This window comes from Leptosomus discolor, chromosome 7, assembly GCF_034619465.1.
Source record: "Leptosomus discolor isolate bLepDis1 chromosome 7, bLepDis1.hap2, whole genome shotgun sequence".
Lineage (NCBI taxonomy): Eukaryota > Metazoa > Chordata > Aves > Leptosomiformes > Leptosomidae > Leptosomus > Leptosomus discolor.
This window is the reverse complement of record NC_141397.1, coordinates 36,326,429-36,350,889: the sequence shown is the minus strand read 5'-3', so window position 1 is coordinate 36,350,889 and position 24,461 is coordinate 36,326,429. Positions and strand designations below refer to the sequence as shown.

The 24,461-nt window shown below is 41.4% G+C and overlaps 1 protein-coding gene and 2 non-coding genes across 8 annotated transcripts; all 3 read left to right on the top strand.

The window, feature by feature from the left end:
• Positions 1–3,537: 3,537 nt before the first annotated feature.
• Positions 3,538–24,349, top strand: ATG16L1 (autophagy related 16 like 1). Of its 6 annotated transcripts, none has more exons than XM_086467825.1 (19): positions 3,538–3,652; positions 4,539–4,632; positions 6,952–7,057; positions 8,596–8,669; positions 8,869–9,120; positions 9,983–10,048; positions 12,826–12,912; positions 13,668–13,724; positions 13,926–13,973; positions 14,671–14,773; positions 17,303–17,408; positions 17,527–17,597; positions 19,080–19,151; positions 21,201–21,321; positions 22,177–22,282; positions 22,782–22,931; positions 23,340–23,387; positions 23,750–23,851; positions 24,238–24,349. In XM_086467825.1, exons 1-19 carry the CDS (start codon positions 3,538–3,540, stop codon positions 24,329–24,331), a joined length of 1,872 nt encoding a protein of 623 aa, XP_086323951.1. In that variant the 3' UTR covers positions 24,332–24,349. The 6 variants fall into 6 exon arrangements, with proteins under 6 accessions (XP_086323951.1, XP_086323949.1, XP_009957603.2 ...); XM_086467823.1 differs by having other exon boundaries at positions 12,823–12,912; XM_009959301.2 differs by lacking the exon at positions 13,926–13,973.
• LOC147415105 (small Cajal body-specific RNA 6) lies at positions 14,961–15,231 on the top strand. The gene has a single exon (XR_015183683.1).
• LOC147415104 (small Cajal body-specific RNA 6) lies at positions 17,981–18,243 on the top strand. The gene has a single exon (XR_015183684.1).
• Positions 24,350–24,461: the final 112 nt, after the last annotated feature.

Genomic DNA, 24,461 nt, shown 5'->3' with positions numbered 1-24,461 from the left:
TCTCTGGCATGCTTGCAGTCTTCAGTCTGCAGCGTCTGCATGGGAAACTGCAGCTGCTGTGGGTGTTAGAGCGGAGCTTGCCATCAGAAACAGAAATGGAGTCAGAAGCATGACAGAGATCTCACACAATGGACAGGACCTTCCAGGAGTGCTGAAGTTACACAAAGGGCAGGCACAAAGTCTGAGCAAAATCCTTTTTAAAACATTGACTGTAGCATATAGCTTTTGTCTTTAGTGGCACTTTCTGCCTGACTTAATGCAGTGTTGGGCTATGTTTACATATTGCTTCTTCTCTATCTCCCTGTTCATTTGTAAGTAATCAAATACAAACTGTTGTAATCTGGGGGTAAGATTATACCTCTAGGACATTATGCCCCATGTGGTGGAGGGTTTAACCTCACAGCTAGGATGCACAGACTGTACCAGCTTGTGTGCTAGGAAAGCTCGTGAATACGTGCCATAGCCCCACATATAGGCACACCTGGGTGCAGAAGGAAGCTGTCCCAGCGTTTTTTCGTTTTATCAAAGTCTATGACTAGGACAGTGCACATTTGACTCTTCTGCCTGGCTCCACTATGAACTGCTCTGACAGGCACTTAATGTCTGACCCGTCACCTGATAAAGGACTGACCCTCATGGCAGGTAGATCAATAAAATAATTTTATATTGGCCTTTTCGGTGTCTCTACGCAATCTTGCAGGCTTGGTGCAAGTACGTCTTCCTTTGCAGCTGCTAATATCTGAAATTTCCTCCCTGTGTTTTCTTCTACTTGTATCTGCTGAAGAGGGTTTTCTCTCCTTTGCCTTTTTTTCCCCTGAACAACTACCAAACCCACACTAAGCTTTCCATGGCAAGCAAAGTTTCAACATCTATGGGTGTAGAGTGCAACATACTCTTATTGGAGGTACATTTTTTACTTTTTCACTGTGGAATGAGTTTTCTGAAAATCATGAGATTTGTTAGTAGTCTTAAATTTTTATTCCTGAATTAGGCTGTTGAAAAAATTGGCAGATTTTAACGATGGTGGTAGCAGAAAGGTGCTTCAGGCAGAGAAAGAAGCCATTTTCTGTCTGAACGAGCTGTTTTATCACATGTGTTCTTGTAACTCTTGTTGATATAAAAGGCGAGCAAGATGACAGATGATGACATGGAGCAGGCACATGCTATTGGAAAGACTGCCAGAAGCTTAAGCTGAATTTAAGAAGAAAAAGGAACTTTGTATTGGAGTGGAAGAACAATTGTTAAGCAGGTACTGTAAAAAAAATCAGGGTGTCCTGCCCACTACAGAAATCATAGATTAGAGAAAGGTGGACATCTTTAACAGGGTGTGAGTTATCTAAGATTCAAACATACACAGATGACAATTAATTGAAATGCTTCCCTTGGAACAGTCTAGCAGTTATTGTAAACAGTAAAACATATACAGTGTTTCCAGTAATTTATCTGATACTCGAGGACACAGTTTTCCTTTTTTTTTTTTTCCATGCCATTTCTGCTAACACTGATATTTTTTATTATTCCTGCCCCACTGAAATAAATAGTGGACAATTATTTTCTCTCTCAGTTTTAGCGAGACAAGCCTACTCAAAGATGAGTGGAAGGATTTTTGTTGGAGGGGCTGAAAGAAAGCAGGGGCTTGGCAATTCAAAGGTAGTAAGTCACTTCGGGGCTGATTATATGTTAAGCCTCAGGAGAGGAATAACTGAGTCTCATCCCTGTATTTCTGTATTTTTGTATTCTCCCTTTTTCTCTTGCTTCATGTTTGGTTTCCTCTCTCTGCAGAGCATTAAGATGTAGAGAAGACTTGAAAGGATGAATTTCTCTCAGCACTGCCCTTCTCAGCTCTGCCTATAAGTTCAGTAACTATATCTGTAGAATTAGGACTTAAAAGCTTACAATTATAAATAATTTTATGTTTTTAAACATGTAATTTGATTTCATGATGTATAAGCAGAAAAAAAGTAGGCTGTGTGCTTACACTTGGCCAAATTAGTTTTGCAGAGAACGTGCATAACCTTGTGTATTGTGTACTTGATAAGACAGAGCTGTGCATGAACTATTAACTCAGTCAGCAGTGTGCTCTCCTCCAGTGTAATAATCTAGCAAATCATCTATTTTATTGTTACAATTTAATAATTGTATCTTTATTCATTTACTCAAAAGAAAAACAAAACAGTATAAGTAGTCCAAGACAAAAAGCTTTATGAATCCTGCCCAGTTTCAAATTAAATTACAGTAATATGGTTACCTAACACATTACTTACCAAGTTGAGTAGCTACAAGTAAAGCAATGAAGCAAGCAGTTACGGATTTTTACATTTGCCAGAGAATGTGTGGTTTCTTTGTGACACTGGATAGGATGTGCTAGGTAGTGAAGGCTGCCCTTGTAGTTCATGCTGTATTTCAAATAACTTTTCAAAGTACTACTGTCTAAAAACCCCCAAACCGCATTTCATTTCATCACCACCCCCCTTGAGCAGCTGTGTAACTCAGTAGAGCTTCACAACCGATGTTCTGTATGCCCTGCTGGAAGTGGAGGTTGCCTTGTGGTGATTTTGGGACAAGGCTAAATAAGCACCCAACCAACAGTATTACAGGTCTCTATTTTAGGTCGTGGGGTATATTGCCATCCTGCTAGCTATATAACTTTTAGTAACTATTTAATGTTCGTTCACAGTAGTAATCTTACTTTAGACATATAAGGCAAAGGCGCCAACATCAGGGAGGCTCACGACCGGCGAGCCAGCACACATCCTTAGCGCCACGCGTGCATCACCCATTTAGTTCACCAAAGCCCCACCGAAGTGTCACGTACTTCTTCGCTCTGCTAGGTGGCACAATAGCAAAAGCTTCTGTTATTCTTTTAGGAAGCTATTCACGTATGGCTGACGCTTTCCGAAAGAGCCAGCGACACGCCACGCCCTGCAGCCGCTCACCGCAGCCTCCTCCCCCGCCTGAGGGGCGACAGCGCATAAGCGCATGCGCCTCTGAAGAAGTGGGTAGAGCCCTCTTAAGATGGTGGCACGGGCTTAACGGCGGAGCTCGCCGCTCTCAAGATGGCGTCACTTCCGGGAGGGAGCACAAAATGGCGCGGCGCGAGGACCCCTCTCCTCGAAGTGGTGTCTGCCCGCCCAGCGGCAGATGGAGAGCCCGCCTTTGCAGCGTGGCCCCGCCGCGGCGCTGCCCGGCGCGGGGGCGAGTGGTGATGGGGTTAGCGAGGACGGAAGGCGGGATGGAGGGAGGGCGGCGCCAGGCAGTAGCGGGGCAGCCGCTGTCGTCTTGCGGTGCGCCACTGAGGGGTGAGGGCCCCTGATAGAGCGCGGCCGCAGCGCCATGGCGGGCGTGGGGCGGCGGCTGCGGGCCGCGCCGTCTGAGCCCCTGCTCTGAGAGGGCGCTCCTCGCTGCCGCTCTCGCCCCGCCACGGGCCCCGCCGCCACCCAGCGCTCCTGCCCGCCTCCCTCCGCCTTCAGTCGCCCTTCGCGGGCCGCGGCACGGGTGGCATTCGCCCCCGCTGCCCCTTCCCGCCGCGCCGCGGAGATGGCGTCGGGGCTGCGCGCCACCGGTTTCCCCCTGTGGAAGCGGCACATCGCGGCGGAGCTGCGGCGGCGGGACCGGCTGCAGCGGCAGGCCTTCGAGGAGATCATCGGGCAATGTAAGTGGGCCGCGGCGGCGCGACTCCCCCGGCGGGGTCGAGGCCGAGAGGCGCTTTCCTTTCCTCCACCCCCTAGAAAGTGGGAAGAACGCGATGGTAAAGGGCCACTGAGACCTCGCTTGTGTCGTTTTCGGAAGTCTGGTCGGGAGATGTTTGTTTAAACAGAAAAGATGGGGTTTCTGCTCTGTCGAAGAAAGTAGGTAGTTGCTTCGCTCGGTTCCCTCACAGGCTAAACCAAGTTTGTGCTGTGGACACTGAGTGAACGTCTATATTGTCTGCACAATCGCCGTTCAGATGTTTGTGGAATTGAGGACAATAGCGCTATTGATGATGTTCACAGTCTTTTGTAAAATGCGGAGCTATTCAGGGGCCAGCGCTTTCTATCTTGTACTTACTTGCCCATCCCTTTCCTGCCTCAGCTGTGACAGGAGCGAACTGCAGTGGGGTTCACCTAACAGCTGCTGGCTCACACGCTGAGGTGCTGTATGTTATGGTGGGAAAAGCAAGCAAGCCTCGGCACAACTGTGCAGTGTTGGATATGAACAGTTCTCTGGCAGGTCTGTTTTCTTGCTATCGTTTGAGGGGCTATAAAGTGTTTAACTTCGAACTTAATTTTTAGCAGATGGCAATACACTTGAGCAGTCTCTCTATTAAAACCAGTCCCACACAGTATCTGGATTAATGAGGAATTCTTAAACTTGTAGCTGAGTACTGCCTTAGCCTGCTGACATCAGAGAGGAGTGCACACTAATGTGGTGGAGGCTTACATAATGTTTGGTTGTGTCAGAATAATTAAAGATACTAGATCTTAGCTGGTAGAAGAAGAGGGTGGGAACCTGATTTTGCTTTTTGGTTATCTTCTTAATTGAACTTTTTGCCGTTTCAGATAACAAGCTGCTAGAGAAGTCTGACCTTCATGCAGTTCTGGCTGATAAGCTTCAAGCAGAAAAATATGACATGCAGAGCAGACATGAGATCAGGTATTTAAAATTCCTTTTCTGTCAGTCAGCAGTCTGTCATGCACACTGTAACCTAAACCATTCTTTGATGCATTACACAAACAACTTCTATATTACTACAGTAACTTGGAATAAAACAAAATGGGAGATCTCTTGATCTAAAAATAAGTTATAACTAACTTTAAGCATGCAGTAAAGTTACAATATGTTCACAATATACAGAGCTGAAAGATCTGACCAGGTTTTGGGCAGAAATTAATTTATCACAAACTCAAGGTATGGAGGTGGACCAGAATGAGTGTGTCTGCCTTATAATGCTTATAATGTTTGTCTGGTGTTAGTTCCTAATGATGATGATATGTTGAAATTGTTTGATCTTAGGAGCATTGCAGTGCAGGGAGAAACTGGTGTTTTAGTTTCTTTTGATCTGTGTTATCACATAGAAGGGGAGAATTGAGAAAGTTGTGATTGTGAAGTGTCAGTTCTGAATAAGCACTATGTGCTAAAAAGAATATGTCTTCTGCCTGCTATTAGTAGGGCTTTTTCTGGAAGCTTACTTTCTAACCTGGGAATAGTGCTGCAGGCAGGAGTCATGCTGCTTATTCTGTTGGCATTTGAATCCACAGCAGACCAATATGCTAGTAGCGTGTCCTTTGTCTGGACAGCATGTAAATCCCAGCAGATAAAGGCTGTTGGGTTCTGCTCTTGGTGTAACTGAAGAAAAGGCAGGGCTAAGTAGCTCAGAATTTCCTACTTCTGTATGAGTTGCTTCCTCTGAAGCTCTTTTTGCTATATAGTGTAAAACTGTATGAATGTGTCTAATTTAGATACAAAACAACTAGATATAGTTAAAGCTGTTGTGTACTATTACTAGTAAGGAAAGAAGAACTCCCGATTTTACAGGAATTGCAGGCAAAATGTCAGGGTTTGGCCAGCAGGCTGGAGTTAACACCTGCGTGAAAATTCTCAAAAGCTTTCTGATAACTGCAGTTCTCTTGAACCGTCTTTAGTTTATGGAAATCTGATTCTGGTTGAACACCTACTCTAAGATACGAGGCTGGAGTAGACAAGGATGAGATGAAATGCACAGAAACAGCATCTTTAAAGTATATACTAAGCTGAACTCTGATACTGTCCTCGGTACATGCCAGTTTGCTGAAACAGAATGAATTTCCTAATCCTAGATAGCTGAGGAAAAAATGCTTTTACTTACCTTAAGGCCAAGGAGGAGTATCTAGTTCTGGCTATAGATGTATGCATGACCAGAGTTATAGGACATGTTGGATATTACTGCAGGACTTCCTTCCTGTGTTTGGACACAGTTTTTTGGAAACGTGGTGTCTTCTACTACAGCGTTAGTTCAGTGAGGTGTTGTTTGTTTTTGAGAAGGGCATTAAGTTACTGATAATCACTGTGAGGCCTTTCAGCTTCTGAATGCATCGTCTGTTTCCCACTGGACTGTTATAACACAGAATGACTGCAGAAACAGATGCTTGCAATCACCTTGTTCTAATATAATATAATAGTGATGAACTTAAGATTATTGTTTTTAAAAGTTGTAACTTAAAATATCGCTGCTAACTTGCAAGTTGAAGTCTGTGTGTGTTATGTATATGTGTATGTATATGCTTTAAAAAATTTACTTCTGTTTCTGTCTCTGTGCTTTCAAAGACATGAGTGATAAATGTTACAATCATAGTTGTTTTGGGGGTGATATGTGTGTTCTTCTGGTGTGTAGACATTCCAGCTCATGTCATGGTACCACTGTGTTTTAAAACACAATTAAAACCCACCCCAAAACCTTTGCACAATAAGACGCTAGAACACAGTTAGGACTATGGAGAAGTGACTTCTAACACCTGGGGCTATAAACCCAAGGGCCTGGGAATATAACCTTTGTTCCCTGGCTTTTCATTCTGTGCCCTGTATTATGCTCCCTGAAGATACCTAGCATCTTTAATGTCCACCAGCTCCCTCTAAAAGAAATTTGAAGTAGTAAAATATTTGTAATTTTTCCAGAATTTGGAGAGTGTACTTTTAAGATTCAGTTTGCAAAGGCTAGTTATGTTGCATTTGCGTTTGAATTCTGTTTTAGAAATGTACAAGAAGCTGAATAAAGTCCGCGGTAAATTTAATTTTCCAGTACTATGTAATGGTATTTTGTCTGGTGAGAAGTGCTTTGTGGGGGAGCTATCTGTGGTTTAGTTCATTATGAATGACCTGTATCTCTGATGTAATATAGCAGATGCAAGGGAAGTAGCGTCCCCAGAGTAAATGTCAAAAGCACAGAAGCAATTGGATTCTCGTTTGTGACATTTCTTCCTCTCTCTCAAACTCCAGTCCAGGACACGATGGCACATGGAATGATGCTCAGTTGCAAGAACTGGCACAGCTGAAGATAAAGCATCAGGAAGAGCTAACAGAGCTGCATAAGAAACGTGGCGAGGTTAGAAAGTCCTCTCGTGTTCTATATGGTCCATACATGGCCATTTCTGAACATGACCTTGATTTTACCAGGCTTATTCATTGTCATTTTTTCCTCATTTCATGTATAGCCTTTTTAAGCTTACCATGGTGATGATTAAAATAAAGCAGAGACAGTTGGTCTCTAAAACCAACAGCCAGGAGAGAAGAGCTTATGTTGTCAGCATAGCGTGATTTTTAAGAAGTTCTTAATTTTGTGTTTCATGGATAGGTTTTTAACTGTATGTATTAGAGGAGGAAGGAACTGATCCAGTTTAGAGCTGTGCATGGCATGACCACTAGTTCTACATTGAAGAGACTTTGAATGAGTGAGAGACTAGGTGGCTGTGTGTGATTTCATTAGTCTCACTTTTCAGGACCGCTGCTATAAAAGGGTGGACAAAATAAACAAGTACAAGCAAACGTTGAAAATGCCATGGTGTTAGACTGAAAAGGGAATACTGGTTCTGCTGTGTAGATGCAGTAGGAAGCCCAGGTGTCCTGTCAGCTATGAGACTTGGACCTGGAAGAGAGGAAAAGCTGCTGCTTTGCTGCTGCTTTTTTTTTTTTTTTTTTTTTTTTTTTTAAATGGGAAGATGTGGTGGCGTCGTTGGCAGAATTTGGTTTTTAAAAACCACAGCAGTGGATTGAACGAGGCCAGGAGCTAGTACCTGAATGGTACTGCAGTCTTACAGGGAGAAGGTGGGAGTGACCTGGAAAATGTTGTTATGCTCCTTTGATCGCATCTCACTGGAGTTGTGGAGAAGCTCCAGTGTCAGTAATTCTGCACTTTTCGAAGAGGAGATGGCATTCTACAGGAGGTGTGCACTGATTAGTCAAAGCACTGAACCCCAAGCTGATGGCCTAAGCCATCTACCCAGGCAGGCACCCTTCTCAAAACTCAGTCTTCCTTCTGTCAGGGCAGCCAAGACTCTGCACACTCTGGGACTTGCTGCTGCTCACTGACTGGGTAGCTGTGAGCTGGCAGTAGCAGCTCGTTAGTATTGTCCTCTGCCCCTCTGCAGAGATTCCACCAGCAACTTTCTTTGTAGGAAAAATTCTTCATGAAACCTGTGTGTACAATATGTGAGCTACATGTCTCCTGTAATGGTTGTCCTGGCTGTAACAGGAAGATTTTTTGCTTGGTTATTAGTACTCATTCGTTGGTTTACTTGGCAATTTTTAGTTTCTGTATTGATTTTTCCACTACTTTGAAAAATAAAATTTCTTCTTAGTATACATTCTGTTTGATGTGACATTATTAAAGAAACTTTTTGAGGGAAGGGAGTGAGATATCAAAGGACAGTAACTTTTTGACAGCTCCTTTTTGAAAGTGATTTAATGACCTGTGTGGTAGGGGCAGTAAACAGGTCTGTATACAAAGTTGTGAAAGACGACCTGAAAGGTATGCTTGATGCTTGTAATGTTAGATTGGTCTGTAGTCTCAGTGGTTGGTGCTCAGTGTGTGTTATCCGACTGGCATGCCTGCATTTTGTAATGGTGATTTTCTCCTCTCCCTAGTTGGCCCAGTCTGTAATTGATCTGAATAACCAAATGCAGCAGAAGGACAAAGAGATGCAGATGAATGAAGCAAAGTGAGTAGGAACTGTTTCTGTGCGATTGGTAGAGACCCAGACTTCTGGGTGAATTACTTATTAGTGTTACAATATTCTGAAGGAGTCCTAGCCATGGCCTAAAAATTCCTTTGTTAGGCATTGTACAAATAGCACAAAGATGATGGTATAGGGCCCAAAGGAGATCTTCATTGTTTTGTCTCTTTTGTTGCCATTCCAGGATTGCAGAGTATTTGCAAAAGATCTCTGAACTGGAAACGGAGTGCCAGGAGTTGCGTAGCAAACTGCAAGATCTTGAGCGAGCTAATCAGACACTGAAAGATGAGTATGATGCTCTTCAGATCACCTTCAATGCCTTGGAGGAGAAACTGAGAAAAACTACTGAAGACAATCAGGAGCTGGTTTCACGTTGGATGGCAGAGAAAGCACAAGAAGCCAATCGTTTGAATGCAGAAAATGAAAAGGATTCAAGGTGAGACTGACCTCTATTTGATAAACTACTTCCCAATATATGTTTTTGAATACTTACAAGTGTGTAGGATAAAACCCGATTTAGTTTTGATCTTTGAGCTCTCTGTATTCTTGCTCAGCACAATGAGAGTCCAGAACTTTGTGTTCCTTCTGGCCAGCACAGACAGATGCTTTGTGAAAACATTCCTGTCTTTTAAATGAATAAAATAATGTTCTTTTGTTTCTTGAGCAACGTTTAACTATGACCTGAAGATCATAAATCAGATAGAAACTGTTTTGGCTTTTTTTCTGGTATTAGATTCGGACATCTCTTGTTCATATTGCATCTTGATATTACTTCTAGTTTTATCCTTTTTTGACTTAACCAACTTAGGTGTTTTTTGCATTCCACTAAAAGGAGCAGCTGCCATGAGTCTAAGCTATATGTAACTTGCAAAAATAAGTTTGTACTTTTTTTTTCTTGCAAAAATTTTTTTTCTTCTGATTTATTTCAGCTTACTTGCCAGCTAACAATACTTGGCGACTAAGAGTAATACAAGTCTCATAGTACTTGGCAGTTTTGTGTTATTTTTGCTAACATAATCATTATTTTTGCAAATTCTTGCACTCCAAGCAAATCCACGTTCATCCACTTTGCCTTATTGCCTCACTTGATTGATCTTGTCCTTCACTATTCACAGTAAGAAAACTGAGTCTCCTGCACTGTGTATCTTGAAAACCAGGACAAAATCAGGGCAGTGGTCTGAATTTTTTTTTTTTTTTCCTTTTAAATCCTATGAAGCCCGTCAAAGCTATGCAGGGTAACCTTTGGAATGGGATTAAGGAATTTTTTTCTTTAAATAACCTTGCTCTCGTTTTCTTAGGAGACGACAAGCCAGGCTGCAGAAGGAGCTAGCAGAAGCTGCCAAAGAACCACTGCCTGTTGAACCGTAAGCAGTCTTGATTTATAGAGTCTCCTTCATCATTTCATGCTTCGTTTTTGTGCAGATGCATGATAAATGGCATCTGTGTTATTTCTAAATTTGGTGATGTAGAGGAGCATTTAAACATTGGTGTAAAGTCACAAATGTAAAGTAGTGCTCCCTACTTGGACTTCCAGAAGAAGGAGCTCTGTTATGACTAAAAATAGATGCTTGGGCTGAAAGTCTTAAGGATGGTTCATATGGTGAATATATATTATTATCTCAGCATAAGAACATTTATGTGGTGCCTTTGGTCTTCAGAATAGTTCTTCAATCTTGAAACAATATACTCTGGAGATGTCTGCATTTTTAAGTGTTAGACTACAAATACATTCAAGGATTTCCTACAGGAACAGGTACTGAGTGAGTTAAGGTTGCTGAAAATGCTGATCACTTCCATACTAGGAGAGATTTCTGTAGGAAAAAAAAATAGATAGATGTGGCATTACTTTTCCTGGCAAGTCAGAGATAAATATCTCTAGTCTCTTGTTCTTTTTGTTTCTGTGTTTACTCCTGAGTGGTGTTTAATCAGCTGACTGAAGTGGGCCGTTGATGGTATAGGTGCTTTGCACCGGGTTGATAAGGTTATTGACACTTGTGTTAGCCAAATCCAGAAAAACCACACCTACTGCATTGTTCCTGGAAGCCACTGAGACAGTCTTCAGAGCACAGTGACAAAGCAGTGTGCAAGCTTTTTCTTAATATCTGTTGTCTTTGTATTAGCATCATGTAATCACATTAAGTCTCTGTGCTGCATGTCCTTACACATGGCAGGAGCCATGTATCTGCTCTGGAAGAAGGCCCATGCAAAATTCTGGGGGAGGTAGGAAGGGCCTATATAAGGGCAGTATGAGAGCTTGTAGTATTTGGAAGCAAAATTGAAACTGCAATTAACAATACAACTAGTTAGCACAATTTTTTTGCCTTTTTTAAAGAAATGTTGAAATGCTTCCATTCTCTTAGCTTATGAGGTGTGACTCTCCATGACAAGATTACTGCTGACCTCTGTGCCACAGGCCAATGGACAGTCCCAAGCCAGAGCACAGTCTTCCCAGCTCCTAAGAATAGTGATATCCCTTTTGTCCATGTTATTTGATGTAAACACACATGGAATATTTTAGAATATTAAACTCTTCAATAAATAATGTTGCAGTGAGAGGGGAAACACACATGTAGTCAGTGGCCACTTTCCCTCTTAAGCTTCTTCCTTTCCATTAGCCAAAGTGAGATCCTTCCTATCTTAGAGCTGAGCTTAGAGGTACCTGTAGCACAGCTGCTTGAATATTTTACTTCTTCTTGTGGTGGGGATGATGGTCTCGGTTTCATAAATAATTTGATAGGAGACGCTGAGAAGTTAAAAAGAAAATAATTGCTTCTGTGAGTTACTCAAACTCTGCTTCACAAAAGGTTTTGATTCCTTCTTTTTGATTTTGTAATTTTAGGGTATTTGTGTTGTACAAATGTACTGCTTACTGAAGGGGAAAACCACAGCATTTCAAGGAGTGCGTGCTGGTGTTTATATTCACGTCAGAAATATGTTAAGTTAACATGGAAAGCTCTTCCGTGCATACAATGTTAATAGCTGAAACTTTAGATTTTAAAAAAGAAGTATCAGCAGAACTTGATAGAGTTTTATTGAAACGTCAGCCTGATACTTTCAATCGGAGTATATATTTTCCCTAGCCTTTTCATATATAGTACTCTGATATTTTAGAACTTTAAGTGCAGCTATATCCTGAAATGAGAGATTAAAAATGGGCCTGTCCTTTTCAATTCTTTCACAGCTGAGTGTTATCTGATGGCAGGAATTGGTTTATTCCTGCTTAAATGCTGAATTTAAACTTCCTGCTCAGTCAAATGGCCTCAGGTTGATAGACTATGTTTAAAATAGTTTGTCCTGCAAAATCAGCAATGAAGGAAAAATCATCATTGAAGGAAAAAAATACTAGACTGTCAGAACCTGTGATGACTAATGGAGAAAAACCTTTTAGCATTAGCTGAGTAGTTTAGTCGGATAGATTCATGCTATGTGTATTGGAACTTCACACTTCAGTCATGCACCAACACTTTAATGAAGTGAACCGAAACATCCCTCGTACTTAATGGAGCAGCACCTGAAGTACAACGGTATAGGAAGTGTCAGGATGTCTTTGGTGTGGCTGAAGAATGAAAAGTTCAAACTAAACTCTTGTGCTTTTTTTGCTACTTACCTGTTTTGGAACAGCAAAATAGGTGCTGTGAGGATGGGGTATCACCTATATTTGGGGTAGCAATAACTTGTATTGCAATAACTGTTCCAGCAAATACAATTTACTCTGTAGCAAAGTGTTGCTCAGGTGTGATGGGTCATTACAGTGCTGTATGTACTGCTGCAAGCTAAAATATAATGGCTGTAGTAAAGAAAGTCTGGAAAGGATGCCTGTCAACATAAATGGGGGGAGAATCCAACGCTGTTCAGTGAAGAGTGTAATTGGCAGCTGGAAAGAAAAAGTGAAACTTAGGTGCTGCATATACTTGTTTTCAGATGTTGTATGTTGAATGTAGTATCTCTGGCCGTGCCAGTGTTTGTGTTGTCTGGATCTACCTATGTATTACTACAGCTACACAAACCTAGGAGCGGGTTGGGTGCAGGCAGCAACAGGCCCTGGAACAGCGTTGTCCATTCAGTTCATATACATCAGCGTGGGGTTTCCATAGGAAGCTCTGGCTCATTGAAAATGAGGTGTTTTCTCTCACTTCAGCAGGGATGATGATATTGAAGTGCTTGCTGATGAAACCTCTGACACAGCTGAGGAGACATCTCCAGTGCGAACTGTCAGCCGAACATCCAGGTTTGTAGACCAAAAGATTTTTGTGCCATGTCATTGAGGAAGAACAAGAGGTATAAGGGAGTTTGAACAATGCTAGGAATGTTACTTAGGGTTTTTACTTTCCTTTAGCTGCTTTAATAGTTTAGCACTTCCACCAGAGCGGTATGAAACTGATGTAGTGTGTTCTCTGTTACCATGCTTTAGGTACACAGTTTTTCCTTTGCTTTAACTAAATTACACTAGTGTCTGAAAAAATCTGTGTTTAATCTAAAAAACAAAGGTTTAAAAACGAAATAGACAATAACATAGGTATTACCTTGCCTGTTGTATTATGTCTGTGTTACTATACAAGATATCAATGTGACTTTGCAAATGGCTGGATTTTTGGGTTTAGCTGAAATGCTGAAAATAATCTTCACCTAGATTAAATGCATCTTTTTCTTTAAAATAGCAGTGAGTGGAAAGTAAGTAGTTACATGAGAGCACAGATTAATTTGGTTGAAACTTCAGGCTTGGCAGACCGTTATATCTAAAATCAGTAATTCACAGGGTGGAGGTTGAGGGAAATTGAGGAAACTTCACTCACAAATGTATGTTCTGAGTTGTAGTTACTGGTGACTTTTGAACTGATATCTGCCTTTGGTGTTTTCTGTCTTCGGACTGGGCCTGCAGGGGAGGGAGTCTTTCCAGAAACTTGTTGCAATGAAATGTGTTTGTATTGATCTTTATATGGAGAAGCTATTCACCAGGTTTAAACCTGTCCTCCCCTCCTTCAGTAAGCGACTCTCCCAGCCAGCTGGAGGCCTTCTGGACTCTATCACTAATATCTTTGGGTAGGTTAGAACACTTTCACCTCTTTGTTTTGTATATTGGTTTCAATGTAGACCGAAATCTTGGTGATGCAGGGAATATGAACAAATAATTTCAGCCTTTCTTCTAGCTTCTGCCTTTCTTTTTTTTTTTCTTTTTTTGTTCTCCTCAACTTCCTGTTTCTTCCATCTTGCCGTGTGCTGACCTCTGACCTTTCCCTCCAGTCTGTCTGAGTCTCCCCTTTTGGGACATCAATCTTCTGATGCTGCCAGGTGAAAACGTTATCCACTCTTAGTCCAGCATGTGAATGTATTCCATTGAAGTAATGTGGAACCCAGCTGCATTGTCCTGATTAGATTTCAGATGTTGATAACATTGGCTAGGAACTGTCTAAGGTTAGAGAGGCAATGAGCCCCTCTTTGTGGAGAGGATATATGTGGGGTTTGCTCTTACTTTCCACTGCACTTTGCTCCTTTAATAGGGTTATTTAAAATAAGTCGTTGGGTTCTGTGCTTAGTATCCAGAGTGGAACTGGTCCTTCTAAGTTAAGCTCTGCATTAGGTGGATGGTCTTTGCTTAGCTGGTGCAGCCCAAGCTTTTGAATAGAGCAATGCCTGAGATTGTAGTACTGCAATGGTGTTGAGTCTCCCTATCTGAACTTGGCTGCAGTCATTCCCATGTTTCTTTTCCTATTTAAAAAAAAAAAAAGACTGCTACAAAATGAGGTCAGTGATCAGTTCAGGTAACTTATTTGGTGTACTATGAAATATCTAAAGCCACAAGCAGATGTAGTGTTATATGAAAAATGTAATTTTTGAAAGATGGGATAACAGAAAGTTAAGAAACTCCTTCCCTTGCTTTTTAATCACTGTACAGTGTAGTTAAGTGACAGGTACAGATCTGGATGAACTCAAAAGAAACAGTGTTCACTTCTTGTTTTTAAAATATTTCTACTTTTTTTCATCTCAGGAGGCGTTCTTTGTCCTTGTTCCCTGCTCCCCAGGATAATGTAGAGCTACATCCAGGTGCCAGTAAAGAAGTGAGAGTGCCCACTACTGCCATATGTGTCTTTGTAAGTATAGAAGGAAGTTTTATCTTTCTGTCTTTGGAGGAAGTGAATCCTGTCTTTGTGGAAACTGATCTCCTGAAACTTTTTCTATTAACATTGCCAACCAATGATTTGTTAGCATAGTTCATCCCATTTAATTCTTAGCCCAAATCGTTTGTAGAGCCAATGTGCTTGATGTCTGTCTTACTGAGGTCAATGATGACTAGTAAAAGGTCTGAGGGCACAGGGGGATTACACTCCATTACCTTTTTGGCTCCCAGCAGTCCCTGTTCTATCATGCTGTAGTAGAGCTATGATTGAGGAAGAGATTGCTGACAGTTTGGGATTAATTCAGTTCCAGTTCTCCACAGTGAAGGGAGTTGTGGCACTGAATGCCATCCAACAGAGCTGGTTAAGAGGAGCTCATGGTAGTGGGATGTCTTCATTTGTTGTGTGTGATCTAAAGTTTTCAAGCTGAGACCTCTTATGTGTTGTTTTGGCCTCACAAGGCCAAACTTAAATTTCTGTGAAGGGCATTGCTTTCTGAACGAAAGATATTGTGATAAATTGTCTTGTAATGCAACTGCTTGTTCTAACATTCCTCTTGAGCTTTCTGAGGTGCTCCAATTCTGGACATAGATATTTTGTGGGTATGAAATGACTTACGTTTTTTATCCAGAGTAACAGAGTGGCTCACTGCAGCATGAGGGCTTGTGTAGTCCTAGCCTGCCCTGTTAACATCCTCTCTAGTGGCAGTCATGGGGTGGAGAAAGCAGTACTGTTACCGTAAGTGAGAATAGGGTCATAACTTAACTGACAGCCTGGAACTGTCTTGAATAGGGAGTGTCAGAGGAGGTGTTCGTCGCTTCATTATGTGTTGCAACCTCTCTCCTCCTCTGGCTACATACAGCAAGCACAGTTGATCAACAGATATAAAACCTGGCTAATTTAATTGTAAAAGGTATTACAATGCTATATACGTGAGGTTTTCAAGAACCACGTGAGACATTATGCTGTTTTCACCTTTGTCTTGATCCTCTGTAATGTCATCTGAACTTCTAAGAGCAGCATAGCCTGTCTTCCCCATATGGAGGGGCAAACCACAGTAGACTATGCTAACCCCTAGTCTTGACGATGTGAAGAACGCTGCTGCATTCCCGTTCCTCATCTTACAGCAGGAGTAGTGACAGCTGCAGTAGTAAGCCTGTCAGACTGTGGCAGTATGGAGGTGATGTGTGGTTAGCACTGCAGTATTAGGAAAAGAATCTCAGCTCATTTCATGGGAATCCAGATGTTCCTTCAGAGATGATCTGTATTATGTTTTAGCTCCTGTAATTTGGAGCCCAGGTGGAACGTGAGGACTTGTCTAGGTCCAGCAGAGCATTCCAGAAATGGATGCAAGGACTCTGTGCCAGAGGTTTGGCGGATACAGGGAGCAGACCAGGCTCGCTTCTGGAGAGATGAGTAGAACGTCTTGGGAGGGCGGAGAAGGTAGTCACTTCATGCCTTTCAGGCAGAGTTTCTAGGCAGGACCTTTGACCAGTTTTGTTCTGAACGGCTTTTCCGCACTTGTAGAAGGATCAGATTTGAAGTGTCGTGACCCCTTAGTATGAGCTGGCAGACCAAGTTCAAGCAACAAGTTCGAAAAAAAGATAAGTTTCCAGGAAAACTGATTTTGAAAGAGGAGTTACTGAAAATACTTAAAAAAGGAATGCAGCAAATTAATTAAGAATGTGGTACTAATACTGTGTGGGTAAGTAGTATAAAACTGTGAAATTAACAGGGGGCGGTGGGGCGGAGGGGAAAGGAATGAATCCTTAAAATTCTTACAGGTTTTAAAAGGTTAAGAATCCCTATTAAGTGGCCAGTTCAAGCTTCAAAACATTAAGCTGTGAGAAAGTGGGGGTTCAGGGACTGCACCTGCAGATAGGAACCACAGCTTAAGCCCAAGTTCTCTCTTGGAGAAGATGCTGTCACAACTGTGCTGGTACTAAATCACCGATATAAAGTAGCATTATCACCAATACACTAAATGAATGCAGTTAATCTGTTATGCTGTTTTCTAGCAGACTTTCCTAACTCAAGCCTGACTTGAGTGTTCTGTGGTTGCATGAACTGGTTGGATCATGTTCCATGGCTGGCTCTAGATGGAGAAATTAAAAGTTAGTTTCCTTCTACAGCATATCACCTGTTACTGTTTGCTGTCCTGTCTTTTCCTTATTTTTTGTGTAAACTTAAAAGCCTTACCTTAAAAAAGCCTGAACTTATGAAGCGTTTTAAGGCTTTTGGCAGTTTGTCACTGTTAAGTCCTTGCTAGTGTTTTTCTTTATGTGCTTTTGTTTTTTTCTTTAGATAAGGATCAGCCTTCTTGCTCTGTTTGTACACCATCAACCCTAGTAGAGTTTGAGTCTGTGGCTTTGTTTCTATATACTGCTGAAAGATCTACAGCTGTGGTTCTGTATAACCATTAAGTTTATAGCTTTCAAATCTGTGTTTTTTGAGATCTATGCTAATTCCATTTTGGTTGGCTGTTCTGTTCCTCCCACTCCTCAGGATGCACATGATGGGGAGGTGAATGCAGTGCAGTTCAGCCCTGGCTCCCGGTTACTAGCAACAGGAGGCATGGACCGGAGGGTTAAGCTTTGGGAAGTCCTGGGAGGTAAACTTTTTTGCTTTGGGGTATAGCGGGGTGCTGAACAAACTTGTACTACAGTTCACTTTGTGTCAGCTTCTGTTCTAATCCATTGCTTAAGGTGTTTTTGTATTTCTCCATGCAGATAGGTGTGAGCCCAAAGGTTCCCTTTCTGGTAGTAATGCTGGGATTACAAGCATAGAATTTGATAGTGCTGTGAGTATCTGTGCGATATCGACTGTTCGTGATTGGGAATAAATGAATTGAATTATGTTGTGCTCTGCTATCAATTTCCATTCTACCACTTTGAAAAGTTACCTAAGAAATGATTTAAAATACTTATGAGAGTAACTGCAAATAGTTAACAATTGTACAAAAGGGTTTTATTTGATGTGCTGCGATCTGTAATTCTCTTTGCTTTATGATTCGAAAGATGGTATGCAGCTCAGACATTGGCTGTTACGAGCTATTATGATAAAATTAAAATAAAATACACTAAGCTTTGTCTAAAGTAAGAAATTGGTCTCCAGCTTCCCACTAAAGCTGGCACAAAAGAAGCAAATACACTGAAGCTTTATTTCTGTGAAGTGCTTCGCTGAGGTCTGTGATGAATAGTAAAAGGTCTGATTATCCTAAGACTTGCACTTCCGTAACCTTTTCTCCCAGCAGTTTCTCACCAGTCACAGCACAGTAATGGTGTGGCTGGCAGAGTGTTTGCTGACAGCTTGTGATGTGCTCAGTTCATGTTAACCTGAAGTATCGGAGACATGGCTGGGATCAGCATCCAACAGTCTTTCTTGAAAGAGTTTGGGGTCTTGGATTTTTATAACTGGACATGTGATCTGACTTTTCTGCTGAGACCTCTGGATAGGCAATAGACCAAAGCTGATATAGTTTCTTCCATTTGGTGATTCTATATGCTAAACTTTATTGATACACACCCAGAAGATCCTTCCTTTGGACACTGACCAGCTCATTAGAGATTTGCTGGCACTGTTAATGTGCAGGAGAAACTAGCTCTGATTTTGGCAAGCTGCTTGAATACATTTGAGATGAGAACTGCCTGAGGTGATGTGCTAATGGGCTTTAAGGATTCAGGGAAGTCTTTTGAGGTGGACAGGACTGCAAGCATGAGTCTTGTGGTGTCTGTTCTCCATCATGGATGACTTGCAAGAGCCCTAAACCTAAAGCCCTGAACAAGTTGATTTATCTCTCCTTGGACAGATTTAGTTTTTGTCATCTTAGTTTAAAATGTTAGAATTGTAACGAAAATTCCAAGAATCGGGCTAATTCCACTCTGAGGCCTGTCTAAGCAGTAGTGGTAGATGCAGAGCTTTTTCCCTGTGAAAAATCAAAAAAGAGGAAAAACACAATAGATGAAGGTAAACTAGCCTGTTTCCTCACTGCAGCAGAAGGGAAAGGAGAATGTCCTTTGGTCTGGTTATTGTTATTCCTTTTATCTGTAGTCATGATTCTACCAATCACTGTCACATTTTAATGAAAAGAAAAAGCCATAGCCTTTTTGAAAGTTGTTAACTAGCTTTCCTTACTGTTACATGGTACTGTGATTTTGGTTTTGTTCCCCCCCCCCCGGCTATATAACACTAATGTGGTTTTAGTGATTTATTGGAAATACTTTTGAGTTTAATTTGAATATTGACTTGCAGAAGTAGTTTTAAATTAATCTTGTGTTCACAGGGTTCTTACCTCTTAGCAGCTTCAAATGACTTTGCTAGCAGAATCTGGACGGTTGATGACAATCGATTACGGGTGAGTCACTTGAAGGCAAAGCAGTGCTCAGGCTGTTTCTGTCTTGTATTTCCAGTTTTGTCTCATGGGGACATAGCAGTTTTGTAAGTCGGGTGTATAAAGACACTTCCAATAATTCTTGTTGTTAACAGGATCTTTATTTCTATTAAGGGTCTTCACAGCAAGACCTAAAACGCAGTACTGGTCTCTGCACAGCCTTGCAGGAAACTACAGTTACTGCATATTTTCCCAACACTGCCCCCTCGCTAGCAAAACCTTACCATGTAAACCCAATACACTTTTGCATCCCCCTCTGTGGAAATTTAGATGCTGTTTATGGTTTATGGAGAAATGCTTCAGTGTTTTAGCCTCAATCCAAGGAGAGGACTACTGACAAAGGGTTTGCAGAAGACAGAGGGATTTTTTTTGTTTTAAGTCAGGAGCAGCATTCTTGAAAAGGAGTCATTTGCCTAGCTGTTAAAGGCAGCAAGCCTAAAAGTGCTTGACTTTATTCTCTATGCCTTTTGAAAGATTTCTCCTCCACTCCTGGCTCCTTTGTACTCATATTCTTCTCCAACACTTAGTTTAAAGAAGGATTCACCTTTGATTGACCAAAAGAAAAGGTTTTTTTCATCTTTCGAAGACTTTTTTATTGTCATTCCTATGTATGCTTTTTCTCAGCTTCTTGTTTTAGGAAGATGCTACCTTGATATTCTGAATCTTCTGATATTTCACATGTCAGTTATAACCTACTGTTGCATTGTAATTCACTGGGTAGTTCTCAGTGTGGAAATGTCAAGTCTCATTCAAGGAAGTGAAGAATATCAGTTCTTTTGCAGCTTCTGTTTGGCTGCAAAACCTACTGTTGGATGTGAATAAAAGTTTAGCAGACTGTAACACTACAGGAAGTTAGTTATTCCTGTAAACATCCACCTGGCTTCACAGTATCTTCCTACAATTTTTCAGCATCCTTGATGACTACCAGCTTTGGACGAGTGCATTCACTGTTCGCTGAGATAAAATAGTGTATTCTTTGTTTCAAGTGTGTGTGGTATGGATTTGTCTTGCACATGAGCAGGAGGCAGTGAAGCTGAAATCACAGTGGATTTTGCCCCAAACTCCCTACTTACATGCAATTATCTGTCTGTAATGACTGTGTAGCAAGAGCAGAAGAGAGATACAGAGTGAAAGTTTAGATCCTCCTTTGTGGAGTTTGTGTCCTTTCTTAAGACAAAGTGGTCTTTATGGGGTGATTTGTTCTTTCAGAGTGTGTTATGTATCAGCTTTGCTTTTCTCCAAAACTTTGCTCTCATTCCTTTCCCATCTTAAGGGTTTTTTCTTTTGTATTTCCCGAGCCCAGATTGCTTTTTGTAATTTAATAGTCCTTTGAGTATTTTAAAAAAACCCAGCTAACTATATAGCAAAGATTTCTCTCATTTTACACAATTCATAGTTCAGTCATTCATTATCAGTTTTGTGATTTAGTATGTAAATATTCAGCACTTGGAAGTGAATGTGGTTCATGTTTTCAGCCCCACAGAGCCTCCCCGTGCAGCTACAGAAACTGCTGCAGGGAGTTTTTCTGACATCTCTGGTCATCTCAGCTTTCAGGCTTGAAAGTCTCTTTAGTTGAGACTAGATACCCTGTTGTATCCTTGAGAGAAGCTTATTATAAAAAACTGAAGGCACAATTTCTATTTTCAGCATGCTTTAACCCCTTTTCATCACTCCTGCAAGGCTGTGTTGCAGTTCCCATATGTTCATGAAATGTATGTGTATGGAGTGTTGAGGAAGAGAGCTCACAGGTTCCCTGAGTAGCTAGAGGAACTACAGCCAAAGGTGATCTCTGTCTCCCAGCTTCAGGCTGACCTCTGGTACTTGACGCTCCTACTCAGTGTTAATCTCTGTTTAACTATAATAGATTTTTTTTTTTCCTCCAAGCAATCCAGTAGACAGGCAAATTATGATTTAAGATTGTCTTTGAGTTGTTAAATAGCAGAACTAGTAATCTACGAAGAAAGGGAGCGAGTGGAACTGTGAGATTTTACCGTGTAAATCTCTTGTCCTCAGCACACCCTGACAGGTCACAGTGGTAAAGTTCTGTCAGCCAAGTTCTTGCTGGACAATGCACGCATTGTTTCGGGAAGTCATGACCGGACCCTCAAGCTCTGGGACCTCCGCAGCAAAGTTTGTAAGGAAATGTAACTTCTGTCTTTCATCTGTGTTCTGTGCTTCTGCTGAATGTAATTGGAAATCTGACATAAGCCAGATTATTTCATCATCTTGCTAGACTAAAAAAGCAAAAACTAGCAGCCATGCCATCTTCTGTTGTTATTCAAGTAATCTAATTCTTTCTGCCTTTTATCTGAAATAGGAATAAGAAATCATGTGTATACAGGAAGCACTGTTAATGCTATTACATTAATAGCAGCTGTGTTCTGTGAGTGTTCTTTGTTTTCCAGTCTAGGGGTTGGTATTTTAGTCTTCCACTTAAAAACTTGGAGCCAGGTCAGAGTTTTTAACCCTGAGGTGGATGGAAATGTCTCTTGGAAAGGTACCAAAAATTTCAACATCTCAAATAAAGGAAATGCTAGGATCCAGATTTTTCTTTGGGAGAAACACCTTACTTCCTTGGCTTTTCTCCTATTGACGACTCTTAAATCTGCTTGCACTGGGAGAGAAGTTGAGATTCAAAGTTACCTTGATACTGGACCGCAAGCACAGGTCAAGGAGATGGTTTCAGGTTGTTTAACAACAGTGAGTTATAGCGGTCTAAATATGAAGTGGAAGTGAGGCAGCTGTTATGGGAGAATTTAAAGGGATATTAGCCACAGCAAAGGAAGATTGAGAAGGGCAGAGAGGTTGTTGAAGACTTAAGTCAGGTTTATTCTAAGACAGAGTTTGTTTGCCCTATGGCACTCCTTGGACACTAAGCTCTGCATGGCCACTGTGTGTGTGTGTGGTATAGTGATTATTTTCTGTCTCTGTTTTCATCAGTTTGTACAGTATAAATTTCAGTGTGTCACCATTGGTTTATCCTTTTTAGGTATAAAAACAGTGTTTGCAGGATCTAGCTGCAATGACATCGTATGTACTGAGCAATGTGTAATGAGTGGACATTTTGATAAGAAAATTCGTTTCTGGGACATCAGGTAAAACTATTGTAAGAGAGCTTATAGTGTAGGAATAGTTACAGGATTGCTGTCCAAGTACAGTCTGAACTGGGGAACTCTTCTTTCTGAGCTTTGAAGCTAATGAGGCTGTTACAAGGCCATTGAAAGAGATTTTTGTTACTACTTTTATGTTGGTGTATTGCGGTTGGGATTTTTGGGGGGGACGCTGATTCTTTTCTGAAAAGTCAGCATGCCTTTTAAATACTTTGCATTGGTCAGCACTTGCCATTCTAGGTGATATTTAGTTTTTCAGAGTGGGGATTTTGAGGAAAGTTTTATCTATCGGCTGGAAATATTATCCACAAAGTGGGATCTAGCTTGGGAAAGAATCAGAACATGAGAATAAACCAGTAATCCTTTTCCTCCTTCCACATTGGAACAAGTCAAAGTTTTGATGCAGTCGTTTGGCTTCTGGACCCTGGTTTACTCTTTCTTTTCTCTTTCTCTACTTTTTTTTTTTTTTTCTTTCTGTCTTTAGGACTGAAAGCATAGTAAAAGAAATGGAGCTGCTTGGAAGAATCACAGCTCTGGACCTGAACTCAGAGCGAACAGAGCTTTTGACCTGTTCCCGTGATGATCTTCTAAAGATCATTGATCTGCGGGTTAGCGCTGTCAAGCAGACATTCAGGTGAGCGTGATTTCCCCAAGAACATTATGAATTTCAGAGCTTTGGGTTGTGAATTGCCCTCTGTGTTGGAGTGTTTTTCAGTATCTCCATGAAGAGACCAGGCTTCTAACTTTTTTCTACATGGGTATCAAAGTTCCCTAGAGTCTAATTAGCAAAAGATCTAGAAAAGGTGGAACTTTTCATTTACCTCTTTAAAGAAGATAGCTTGGCTTAGAAGTCTTTGGCCTAAAGGAAAGAATTTTTTCAGACGTGATTGAGAGGAGGGTGTACGAGAAATGCAAATTGTGATAAAGGAATACTTGAGCTTACTCTGAACCATGTAGAAATTCTTGCCATGGTCTTTAGTGGGAACCTGGAAGTCCATCATCTTACAGATGAATTTACAATTATCTAATTCTAACTTTTCAGTGCCCAGGGATTCAAATGTGGCTCTGACTGGACGAGAGTTGTGTTCAGGTAAGGTCAGATATAAGCAAGATATCTGATAAATCTTTCACCAGCAAAAGTGAGTGATTCCTGATGCTTAGCTGCATTGTCCCCATTTACAGCTAGAAAAAGTGGGGCAGAGTTTAATTTGTCCAAGGCTACATCTTGATCAAGACAGAGTATATCTATAGACGTTGATCCAATATCTTGGAAACTTTCTGGTTTCAAAGTGCTTTCACCTCTTAGTGATAGCAGCTGGTAACACCTGACTCTTAGAGGACTATTTAATGCTAAGTTGCTTGCTTAGGAAGCTGTGGGTGGAATAATGTGTGCTGATAAATTGCTGACTTGAAAATTGTTGTCTGCCTTCTGCACCTTCTCTGTTTTCGTAGCCCTGATGGTAACTTTGTGGCTGCTGGTTCAGCTGATGGGGGCCTCTACATTTGGAATGTGCTCACTGGGAAATTGGAGAGGATGCTTGCAAAGCATCACAGGTGAGGGGAAGCTGGCCATATAATCTAAAGTGGGGATCTGGGTTGTGAATCTTGCTGAGCTATGAAAGAATTGTAGTTGTACAGCTTTGCAACTTGTATTGGTGTGTGAGAATTTTTAATTCGCAGATTCTTCATGGCTTCATGGCAGTATTCTCTAGATTGAATTAAGAAGTTCCACTTGAACTGAGATATGATTCTAATAAAGTACATTTAATATATTCTGAAGAAACTTTATCTCTCTTAAGCTTATTAAAAGCACGAATCTCTTGAGAGCTGAGAAGGTGCTTTTTCTTTCATAGTCAGAGTACTATAATACTTTGTTCCAGTGTTAAGTGCTATTGTGGAACTCAGTTTTTTTGTAAACTTACCCCTGGCTTCCATTTCAGTTCTTCTATCAACGCGGTTGCGTGGTCACCAGCAGGTGCCCATGTGGTCAGTGTGGACAAAGGAAACAAGGCTGTCCTGTGGTCTGAATTTTGACTGGACGGAGGGTGAAAGGCAGAGTGTCCAGTGCCTCTGTGTATGACTGTGCTGGTCCATGGCTGAAAAGAATGGAGACCCGAGCCCAGATCCATCCTGAGTCGGGATACTAAGCGCATGGCCTTCGCTT

Excerpts from the sequence above, each read along its gene's own strand:
- ATG16L1 (XM_086467823.1), top strand. The coding sequence starts at position 3,538 with ATGGCGTCGGGGCTGCGCGCCACCGGTTTCCCCCTGTGGAAGCGGCAC. Across the intron at positions 7,058-8,595 it reads TGCATAAGAAACGTGGCGAG|TTGGCCCAGTCTGTAATTGA; the intron begins GTTAGAAAGTCC and ends TCCTCTCCCTAG. Across the intron at positions 23,388-23,749 it reads TGGACGAGAGTTGTGTTCAG|CCCTGATGGTAACTTTGTGG; the intron begins GTAAGGTCAGAT and ends CTGTTTTCGTAG.